Source organism: Electrona antarctica (assembly GCF_951216825.1).
Source record: "Electrona antarctica genome assembly, chromosome: 20".
Classification (NCBI taxonomy): domain Eukaryota; kingdom Metazoa; phylum Chordata; class Actinopteri; order Myctophiformes; family Myctophidae; genus Electrona; species Electrona antarctica.
In genome coordinates, this window is record NC_136801.1 from 13,419,354 (window position 1) to 13,431,472 (window position 12,119).

Below are 12,119 nucleotides of genomic sequence, written 5' to 3' on the forward strand. Positions count from 1 at the left end.
ACGCTGTAGCACTCACAGGGTTGGTGCCTTGCATGGTTCGCCATCAGTGTGAATGGCTGAATGTAATGCACAATCTTTGTAAAACGCCTGGGATAAAAGCGCTATATAAATGCAGTTAATGCACCATTTACCAAGTCTGATGATCAGTCCATGTCTTCACACTTCATCTTCCACAGTTCGCTGTCATTGCCCTACAGGAACATCTGCTTTATGTTTGACAAAAAGGAATTTACAAGTCTGGTCAGGTCTGTACTGAATTATATCTCTAATAAAAATGTTTTGTTTTCACCCCAGGGCCTTCAGCGCAGAGCCACACCCCACCCCAGTGAGCTGAAGGTGATGAAGAAAGTGATCGAGGAGAGGAGGAATGAAGCGTACACATCCAAACCTGACGGGGATGCAGAGTCCATTGACCCACAGGTGCAGTACACAGAATATCACATCTTTTTGTTATGTCTGGGTTGTCCCCGGAGCCGGAAATGACCACCAGTCAAATGGTCTTTGACTGTGGCTGGTCATTTTAACCCTTAGTTAGGACGATTATGACATTTTACTTGACTTCACTGTCAACCGATAAATCATACATTTTATAAATTACCACCCACTGCCAGTTTTTGTTTTTTTCATAGACACTGAATATTTATCTCCACTGCGATCGCACCCCGACCATTGATATAATCACAGGGCCGTCCACGGGGGGAAAATAAACAATTGTAAAACGGTCCAATAATTTTTTTTTTTTATTGTATCCGAGTGCAAGTTTTCCACATGTATGTCCCTAAGCAGTGCATCTAAGTGACACTAAAGTGAAAGTGAATGACTAGTGACATACTTAATCAATTGACTGCCACAGGGTGGCCAGTTAGCTGTGCCACGCAGAATAGGGCAGGTTACCATGTTTTCACATCCGGGTTACTCACTCCCAGACCTCCATTACAATTTACAATTACAATTTAGGCATTTAGCAGACGCTCTTAATCCAGAGCGATTTACATTAAGCAAGAACAAAAAAGCATGGGAATACATCACATATATACAATTGCATTTATCATGAAACATGCATAAGCTAAGAATGTAACTAGAACATAACTATATAATGACACTAAAACTATACATATATGCTATACTATGCTATACATATGTCCTATGAAGTGCTATGACTACATACAATGCAATTATTGTGCTGTCTACATGACATGCTATAAGTCTGTTTCAAATGCTATCTAAGTCTAAAAAGTGCTATCTAAGGGGATAGGGTAAGTGATATGGGCCAATTGTAAGAAATTACTCGTGTTAGCAGTAGCTCACAATGTTTATCTAAGTGGCATTTGGTTCTATAGGAGAAGCGTCTGAGTGGCGTGTCCAACCAGAGCCATGACTCCCACGCCTCCAACAGCACAGTGTCGGCCAACTCGCACCACGAGGAGAGGCGGGGGGGTGGTGGTGTGACCATAGCAGCAGCAGCAGCAGCCGAGGACCAGCTGGACGGACACAACCACCCGGAAGAGGAGGAGCTGGACGAGATGGAGGTGGAGTACATTGAGGTCAGTGTTGGTTCAGAGTGACACTGTAAGTAGTATGATTAAGTACCGCATTGACCCATTAAGACTTGGACTCTGTGTCACCTTAGCTTTTAAGCACCTTATTTTTGATGTACTGTAGATCAGCAGATCTGCAATTTTTGAAAAATCGTGAAAATGTGTGCTAATCTTTGAATATGTATATTCTAAATAGTTTGAGAACCAATGACATATACATTTTCAGAAAACTGTCATGATTTTGTAGAATCTGGTCTCAGGTCTCAACAGGTTAATGTAGGAAAAACGTGACAATATCATGGATATCTTATATTACATTTGCGATGGAAGTCGCCAGGTCGCCAAGTCTGTAGACGACCCCTCCCCCGAGCATCTCGCCTGCTTCCGTTTCTGAAAGCCGCCATTAGTCACTCCCTCCGTCTAAAAAGTATATTTCTCTTCAGAAGCATTAATATTGTACCCTCGACACACAATAACATCAGAAATTATCCCAGAACGTCTGCGCGGATGTCTCCTTCTTTCCGAGAAAACAGCCTTTCAAAACTGCAGAAACTGGACTCCTGTGTTTCCTTCTTCCGATTGGCTATGGCCGATCACGTGACACGCACATCGACGCACTACAACTTAAAGGGGAATTTCTTCCTAACCGTTTTTTTACAAAATCATGTTGATAATATGTATATTGACCAAAGAAATATATAAAATAAATAAATAAACATATAGGGCGCTGGTCCTTTAAGAAAGGCGTAGGAGGGGTCTAACGTCAGCCCGCGTAGAACAGGAAGAGTGCAGCAACAACACTGCATGGACTAACCTGTCATATCATCTGCAACAGATGTAAACTAAAACTAAAACACGAAAGCACGATTGAATAAGAGTTCTAGCAGTTGTTCCACCCGGACGGTAAATCCGCTAATTTGGTATGGAACGTTCTGCATGTTTTTGTTTTCTTTTTGTTTGTTTTTTTTTAAATTACGAATGGATACGTGTCTTCATATACTTTAAGAAAACAGCTTGTGCGAAACTCTCCTTTAAGGCATGTTGGGTTACAGGTGCATGATGGGAAGTTGATTTTAAATGTTTTTGTTTGTTTTTACTAACTTGTTTAGTTATTTTAAATATTTTTAAGCTAGATGTGGGCGAGCCAAAGGCGTGTGAACCTCTAGTATATTATATATTGAATACCGAAGCTCCCTTCCCTTCTCCAGCCCACCGTGCACTTTGCGGAAGAGCCCATCATCCGTGGCTGTCGCGACGAGGACGACGAAGACGAAGGTGGAGAGGGGAGTGGGGACGAGGACCAGCAGCCGTCCTTCCCCATGGAGAAGCAGCGGCTGATCCGCAAAGACACGCCGCACTACAAGAAGCACTTCAAGATCACCAAGCTGCCCAAGCCCGAGACGGTGGCCGCGATGCTGCAGGCATGGATTCAAGTTCTCAGTCACAATCACACAACTGATTTCAGTCATTAGAATTCCATAGAAGCCAGCATCATGTTGCACAAGCTCTCAAGTTCATGCTCAGACGCATGTTGTCACAAATTGCATATTAGGACCTTTGGCCCAGCAAAACCTTTCACTCGTGAGATTAATTTGTTGCTTGTCGTTTTGCATGTTGTGCAGGGCTTCAGCCCTGACAGCCTCAACAACACACCGATCCAGACCGTTGTCCAGGATCACCGGGAAGAGGAAGAGGAGGAGGAGGATGAGGAGGAGGAGTGTAACGTCACCCCTCTTCTCCGACACAGGGCGGGGGAGGTGTCGGAGCTGGAAGACAGTCGGCACCTCCAGGTGAACAACAGTCAAGTCAAGGTAAAGGAGAGAGCCGGGGGGATTGGGGTGGGGGGTATTTAGTATTTTTTTACAGGAAGGCGCCTGTGCCTTCTTTTACATTAGGTTAGAGCATAAAGTTCCTTCTTTTTATGTAAATTAGAGAATGTTCCTTCTCAGAATCATGTTATTGCTTAACCACTTAAACCTTATATACGGTATATGGTTCATGTGGTTAAGTAAAACCAACGTACTGGGATGTGTCTTGTTGACATAGCATTGCAACACCTGATGTATACATATATAACGCCAATTAGTAACATAATGGCAGTCTGTCTTATTGCATCTTAGAAAAAGTCATACCCCATGGGTACACAGCACCGCACAACAACCATGTTAAAATCATCACCATATTAAGGATAGTGTCCTTTTAGTTATCTGTCCTTTGATAGTATACTGAATTAGCAAATGCTTGCTCATTGCCTCTATGCAAACCCTTAACATGCATAGAAGCCCTAGCTACCGCCTTGCACCTTGCATTTGGTTTGGAGTGTCCTGCTACGCACTTTGACTGAGAGGAGGGATATGCAGGGTGCATGCAGGGTCACTGTGCAGAATAATAAACAACCATCTACCCCCTCCTCAACCGCCCTGCCGCTCTAGAAGCCAAGGGGAGTTTTGTTGTTGGGAGCTGACTTTGCGAATCTGCTCTGCTACCTTTTTACTCGCCAACTTTATCTCCCTCAAAGCTTGGCATTCTCCCCCCACTCTGCCCCTCTTTGCAAGGACACGGTGTCCACTATGTACTCCACGAACACACCAGATATATCATTACTGACTTTCCTCTTCATAAGCTCTAGTGAAAACTACTTTAAAAGCGGGAGTGTAGGCGGCAAGCGGTAGATGAAATCAATGACAAAAAATACCCACACACTGGCGCCCACTTGCACATTCAAGAGAGGTTATTTAAATGTGAAGCAACTTCACATTAAATGACCATTCTTGTGTGTGAGTGGCAGTGTGCGGGTATCTTTTATCATTGATCTCTTCATAAACTCAACATCACCCGTCACTTTAGACACGGTACTGAAATAACAGAGGTGTGTTTACTTACGACAAAGAAATGACCTAGTATGCTATTCTTGATGCTTGAAGTTATAATCAATGTTGCGAGGAGGACATTTTATGATTTTTGTATTGCGATGCCGAACATGCCGGTTTAGTCATAATGTCGAGCTCTACTACTGTGCTTTGTTCATATTGCCAGATGTTATGCCCAAAATGAATTCTATGTCTGATGTCAAATGACGATGCCCCACCCCCCGTTCCCCTCTGCTCGCTGTGGGCTGACTTCCAGCTCATCTTGTTTCACACCTGCCCATTTCAGTCCTACGCTTTTCACCATATCATTTGCACCCTCTCCTGATTAATTATTTTTCAATTGGTTAATGAACATGCTATTTTTGCCCAGCAGCTGCATTGTTAACTTTGCGAAATGGCCTGCGTGTGTGTGTGTGTATGCGTGTTGAGGGAGTGGCATCTGATCGATAACCAGTCACCAGGAAGCTTAACTGAGATCTGTTTGATTCATCACCCTAACCGGGGAAACAATTTAGAGGGCATTATAATAATAATCAAAGCTCATTATATGTTCCCTGATCCTGCAGAATTGTACAACTTTAAGTGGTTTAATTGTAACGAATTGAGTACCACAGTCCTGACGTCAGTCCCACTACGGGCCTTGGGTCATAGCGTTATTGTTTGTATTAGAATCAACTCCATATGTATTGGCAAATCTTGGATCATGCCATAGAATAACTATGTTCCAAAAATTAACTACCCTGTCGATTTGTCAGGTATGTGTCATTTATGATATCCTATATTACAATTGAAAACATGTGCCCAAAAGCACGCACAGGAACAAAAGGCACCAGCTACTACGTCACTGACACGCTGCAACACGCTGCAACACACACTGCAACAACACACTAACACGACACAGCCTTACCCTCCGCGTCGATCCACGGCTATCTCCTCATGTCGCGCCGCACGGCCACACTCGACACCAGCCGCGTAACAATTGTCATCGCACTGCCACTAAAGCCGGCTCCCGTCCACACTCGCAAACAATATCAATATCAATAATAAACACAAACACGCCACAAGCACCGACACCCCCGCCTAATTTGTTGCCACGTCTATGAAAACAAGCACCGAAAAAATGCCATTCAACACGCTACTTACACACACTACCACTCGCTTACAATACGCGGACCTGGCAACACTACATTCTCTCTCCCATTTGCTCAGAGCCCACCACGTGACCCACACAGGGAGGGAGACGATTGCGTGATGCTTCTATGTACAGGATTCTATAGGTCACCACTTTTGGTGTGACACACATACGGCTTCTGTTTACTAATATGCGTTGTCAACACGTGCTGAGTTGACAAACATTGACCGATTTCGGAGAAGACTGATAGTTTCTCCTTTACTACTTAGGCTGTGGAAGTATTCACACTAGGCAACTTTTGCATTTATTGGCATTGCCAATTTGGGGAGAAAAGGAGGACGAGGAGGTGATCAAGCTCCACAACACCACATTGGTAGGTAGCCTCAAGGCTGCATTTATTTGCCTTCTTTTTCCTCTCGAGGCTGCATGGGATGATGTGAACCCCTCCAGCAGGCTAGGGAGCACCGCTCCGGTTAGCGGAAAATGACCGCGGGGTGCGGGTTGCCAGGTTTTTTTATAAGTAAAGTATTTACATTCAATTAAAAAAACATATATATATAATACATTTTAATTTACGTCATATTTAGCGGCATTTCGACCAAATTTCTCTGTTCTTTGTCAATGGCAAATATTGAGACGTGTGGGGACTAAAGCTGTATATAGGAGGGCCCTCAAACACATTATTTCATAACTTTTCATCGTGCTCCTAAAAAAAAATGTGGCATTGCCAATTTGGGGAGAAAAGGAGGACGAGGAGGTGATCAAGCTCCACAACACCACATTGGGAGGTAGCCTCAAGGCTGCATTTATTTGCCTTCTTTTTCCTCTCGAGGCTGCATGGGATGATGTGAACCCCTCCAGCAGGCTAGGGAGCACCGCTCCGGTTAGCGGAAAATGACCGCGGGGTGCGGGTTGCCAGGTTTTTTTATAAGTAAAGTATTTACATTCAATTAAAAAAACATATATATATAATACATTTTAATTTACGTCATATTTAGCGGCATTTCGACCTAATTTCTCTGTTCTTTGTCAATGGCAAATATTGAGACGTGTGGGGACTAAAGCTGTATATAGGAGGGCCCTCAAACACATTATTTCATAACTTTTCATCGTGCTCCTAAAAAAAAATGTGTGCTACTAGCCGCAATTAAATACACAGTTAAAATAATAAGAAATTTGCGCCAACGACTGCGTCGACACCTGGCGTGGAACAAACGGGACGAACCGAGGCGCATATATGGATAACAACACTACACGCGCGCTGCAACACAAAACAGCTGCATACAACGCGTGTCACTGTGCACTTCTGTATCTGTGGACTTCTGTATCGCAACGCGGGCCAACGCAACTCTGGGATGAGCGGGCCGAAGGCCCGCGAAATTCTAGTTGAGTTACATTTGATAACGTCTGAGTCTGTAAAAAGAACTGATATTTGGACACGTTGGTACTTTTTCATTGTCAATTCATATCCATATGAGTAAACCTTCTGGGGTGATTTGTTTATTTTTGGAACACAGTTCTTATGACGTGATCTAAGATTCCCCTATGGCAGTGGTTTTCAACCCTTTTCATATCAAGGTCAATTTTTCATTCGGCATTAGAGCCACAGACCACCAACCTCACAGACCCAAGACTTGAAATATGTTGTTGTCGTTGGATAAGATTTTATTGATGTGGTACCTCAGGAGAGAACTGGCAAATGTTGATAAAAATAACAATTCTGTATAATATAATTATATAATATATTATACAGTTGTGTTTGTGTGTGTGTGTTAGGTTGCGCACAGGTGGTGAAAAACAACCATGCTATTTTCGTGCTCATACCCAGCCAGCCAGTCACCCAGCCACACACATAGCTCCGTAAGGGAGTGGTTGTACCACTCAAAAAATAAACTGCTGTAACCCAGGGCGATGGCGCCCTCTAGTCGCAGTGATGTCAGACTTGGGTGCTCTATAAACAGGTTTTTGAACTTCTAGTTCTTGGTGATTCTGCCTGCTATTTAAATGGTGTGGGATCAGGGACCCGTCCCCCCCCACTGAGTCTGACAACTAATATTCTCTGGTTTAGTGTGGTTTGTGGTGCGTGTGGCTGGACCACCAGACGTATTTGTCTGGGTGGTGGGCAGCCTTCCAGACCTACAAGAATGTTCACTGGCAGAGTTGGAATGTTGAGATCCAAAAAGTTGATGTGTGTTAATATCGTTTATTATTGAACATAATAAGAGCTGAAGAATCTGAAGATTGCTTCACGGAGTGCGTTGCAACAGACAATTAGACATAATCTGCTGTTTTCATGATTTATTATTGTTGTTATTACTGGATTAAAGTTCCCAGTCGCCATGACTGAGTTCAGTCATTTGGAATCCATAGAAGCCAGCATGTCTTCTATGGAAACATGTTGCACAGCGAAAACAGACTACAAGCTCTCTACTAGAGCTTGTGGTCAGCTATTTTTGGTTATTTTAAGATTAGAACATTTGTAGTTATAAGCAATATGTTCAGAAGCATACAATCTTAATGTCAAGGATATTTCATATAAAAGCAAAGATTAAAGCCTCGATCTGTAATTTCTTCACATGGTTGGCAGTAACCAGGTGTCATAATTTTACATATTGTGTTGCACTAGCGTCGGCTCCTTTCACACATCGCACAATATTTAGGGCATACGTCATGAGATGTTATTTTTCTTTAATCCAAGTGTAGTCCTTTGGCATATTGAGTGTCTTCTACTTGAAGGGAATTGTGTCTTGCGGTGACTTGTTTGGTTCTGGTTAACACCGTTTTGTTCTGGTTAACACCGTTTTGTCCTGGTTAACACCGTTATGGGAGGCTTTGGTTGACTTTCCATGCATCTCTCGCTGTACTTCAATGGTTACGGTAGCTTCACTGAGGCTCTCATCTTTCCACCTCTGCCTGTATTTTGCTTCTGGTGGCTGGGGAGTGAGTGTGGGTTGAGGTTTACTTTGAATTGGGTCCCCCATATATTAAATTATAAAGCCCCCCCCCCACACACACCAAAAAAACTGACAAAAGGAGAGTGTGGTTTTGTGTGGTGGTGAGGTTAACTGGAAGTGTGTGTGTGTGTGTGTATGTGCTTTTTGTTTACATTTTGTTCATTTGATTTTCGCAATTATAATTATTTTTTTGTTTTGTTTTGAGTACGCGTGTGGCCTCACTAATCCGCATGCCTCTCGCTGGTTCCTGTCCTAACAGGGGGTGTCATTTGATCAAGTCAATAATCTGCTGATTGAACCTGCTCGAATTGAGGAGGAAGAGGTCTGTACCTACTCTCTTTCACATCCAGTGTCTCTCCCCCCTCCTCCCCCCCTCTCTCTCCCCCCCCCCCCCCCCCCCCTCTCTCTCTCCCTGTACCTTACTCACTCACTCAATCCATTTACTCATCCATTTCAAACTGCTCTCAGGTGGGGGAAAACGACCCACAGAAATCCGTGATTAATCCAAGCCAATCATCAGGGAAACACTCAGCCTTAATCAATGATTCAGCGGCCAGCATGGTAGAACCTGGGATGGTGTGACTACTATGTCATTGTAATATTTCTATTCATTATCTTTTAATCGTAAATGGGAATTCAAACACTAGATTAACATTTTAAATAATTTGGACATCTGTACCAAGGACAACTGTATGCACAGTGATCCAGTACAAGTAACCTAGTAATGATAATCTGTGGGGAAATACAGTACAAAGTCCTGTGACCAAGAGAGGATGCGTACATTACGTCGGACTACGGTACTATATTAATGAAATATAAGATAACGGTGGTTGAGAGAATTCTCATCTTGCCCTCTTGACTTCTGGGAAACACGGTAAAAGGCGTCAGCCCTACCCCAGGTTCTGGGAAACACTGTAAAAGGCATCAGCCCTACCCCAGGTTCAACGACGCTACGCACTCACCTTCCCTTCCCTTCCTTTCGCTTCTCCTTCTTTGCCCCCTCCCTGTTCATCCCCTCATCCAGGCTGTGTGGCCCTGCCGGACAATGTGGCTGGTTGTGGGCGGGGTGATGGAGAAAGTGCCTGCAGAACTATGCTATTTTTCTGAATTTTTAATACTGGGCATTAATGATGGTTTACTTTGTGAACACAGCTGCCAACCAAAAGAAGTGTGTGTGTGTGTGTGTGTGTGTGTGTGTGTGTGTGTGTGTGTGTGTGTGTGTGTGTGTGTGTGTGTGTGTGTGTGTGTGTGTGTGTGTGTGTGTGTGTGTGTGTGTGTGTGTGTGTGTGTGTGTGTGTGTGTGTGTGTGTGTGTGTGTGTGTGTGTGTGTGTGTGTGTGTGTGTGTGTGTGTGTGTGTGTGTGTGTGTGTGTGTGTGTGTGTGTGTGTGGTCACAGCCTCTTTATCTTTAACCCACTAAGACCTCAGGCCTATACTAAATCAGTAGTTTTCACACTTTCAATGTTCTTCAAAAATGTTCCTAAATAGCAGATATACAAGCTTGCAGTGCTGCGAGCTTGTATATCTGCTATTTTTGAATAGCCAAAAATGTAAAATGGTTTAAAAAAAAAGACGTTTGAGAGGTTCTTGGTGACATCTGTAAACTCATGATACTGTATTGAATGGCGGTGGGCAAAAATCTAAAATGACAAAGATGCTTTCCTGGTTTTAACATAAACCATCTATTTGACCATTTCATTATAAGTGTACATATTGTATTATAACATTATTATGTCAATCATACAGATAGGCAAGTGTACTTCATTATGTGCCTTAATGTTGTAATTTAGTACTAGGGAAATTAATTTGTTTTCACAAGGGTTGTACATTTTCACATTTTAATGTCACTTATTTGATATTGATAACCAATACCAGCCACGCAAGTTGACTTTGAAACAATTGTGCCTCAACTCATGTAGACATTTGTGTGATGAAAGCTGTGGATCTAAAAAGCCCTCACTTTCAGCCAAATTTGTTGAATCATTTCACCATTGAAACATTTGTGCGTTCAGCAGTTTGGTATATGCTTGTTTGGTATGCTTGGCTTTAGGGACCTGTTTAAAATGGCTCGTAGCCTTGTCAAAGTGTCTGTTTGAGTTGAAAAACAAATAAGCCATATTTAGTGCTGGGTGGTTACTTCTGGTGTCAAATAATAAAATACATACTGTACAGTATGAAGAAATTCTAGTTTCAATGATTGTGTTCCTGCAAGCTTGGCATCACGGTCTCTGCATTAAAAGCCTGTTGTGCCTCTTGCGCAATAAACGTCTTGAGAATTTGCCACCGAATGCACAGGATCTCTTTGACCATATTCACACGATAAGCCACTTTGCTCGCATGTCATACCCACACCACACCCTCTCCTGTTATGACATAAGAGCAAAATGGCTGCCGTGGCAATTGTTGATTGGAAAGGATGGCAATGTCTCTACGCTACTATAGGCAGCCCACAGCCTTCTCGCCCACGCCACGCCCAGGACTCTGCACCCCCTCCGCCCCCCCCCCTTCCCTCCCCATGTCGCCCACATACATACATTCCCCTTCCTTCCACCTGATCCTCATCTCCTCCACTCTTTCTCCACTCTTCTCCCACTCTTTCATTATGCATGGCTTGCGCGCATCCCAGCATACACATATATTCAGTCTGAGGACCCTCACGGCTTGTTATTCAATCTGTGTTATTAGTATTATGTTAAAAGTCCTTTCCCCCTCGATACATACACTACACAATGTATGTGTTCTGTTTGAGGTTAGCCTCTATGTTTAGCTAAAGGTCTTTAGACAGAGAGTGTGTGTGTGTGTGTCATTGTATGCTCAGGGACTAATGTCAATTAAGTGGTTTCATACACAGACACAGTAATGTTTACTTGGCAGCAGCTTTCATTTTCTTCTCAGTTGTCCAAAAATGTAGCAAAGACATGAAATCCAAGAACATCCACTTAAATTGAGATTAGTCTTGAGAGACTTGAACTCGAACCTGTTATATTGTCTCTATGTCCACAGTCTCAAGTTGTTTTCCCCAACATTGGCGCCACCTCATGGGCAGAAGGAGCGTTCTCCCACAATTTAAGCATCACTGAAGTCATTGAAGATAAAGGTTAAAACTAATAATGCTTTGCATTCTTACATGGCCAGTAAGTAACTGGCTTTTATAAAGACCGGCAGTAAGATGGACATGTAAGGTCCCTGCACACTGGACGCGTTTTCAGATTTTTAGCGTTTTTCCGTAGTTTTTTCCGAAAAACGCGTCCAGTGTGCAACCACCTTAACTCCCCCAAATTGTGATGCAACTTTGTGGGTTTCGCTCCCTTCTTGACCTTTGCTGAGTTGAGCGGATGTGTTTTCGGGTCAGGTTTCACCACTAGTTTCACTGACGGCCTCTCTTGTCCTCACCTCGCAGCACAACCTGCACATCCTGAGGCAGACAGGTGGGCTGGGCATCAGCATTGCGGGGGGGAAAGGATCCACTCCATACAAAGGAGACGATGAGGTATGATCAGGGTGTCTGCAAATCCTGCCAAAAGTATTAAAAAAAAAAATTGAGGCCTTTAAGAAAAATGAATTCCTAATTTCCTAGTGAGCACTCTGCCATGGAGCACAGACCCGTATTATGCATTATTTATCGG

The 12,119-nt window shown here is 43.3% G+C and overlaps 1 protein-coding gene across 1 annotated transcript in view; it reads left to right on the plus strand.

The window, feature by feature from the left end:
* scrib (scribble planar cell polarity protein) overlaps positions 1-12,119 on the plus strand; it is a 127,214-nt gene that overhangs the window by 66,763 nt on the left and 48,332 nt on the right. Inside the window, exons 13-18 of the mRNA XM_079489163.1 lie at positions 295-420; positions 1,341-1,544; positions 2,747-2,959; positions 3,161-3,349; positions 8,754-8,816; positions 11,894-11,983. Coding sequence (XP_079345289.1) covers positions 295-420; positions 1,341-1,544; positions 2,747-2,959; positions 3,161-3,349; positions 8,754-8,816; positions 11,894-11,983 — 885 coding nt within the window. The remainder of the gene's footprint in view (positions 1-294; positions 421-1,340; positions 1,545-2,746; positions 2,960-3,160; positions 3,350-8,753; positions 8,817-11,893; positions 11,984-12,119) is intronic.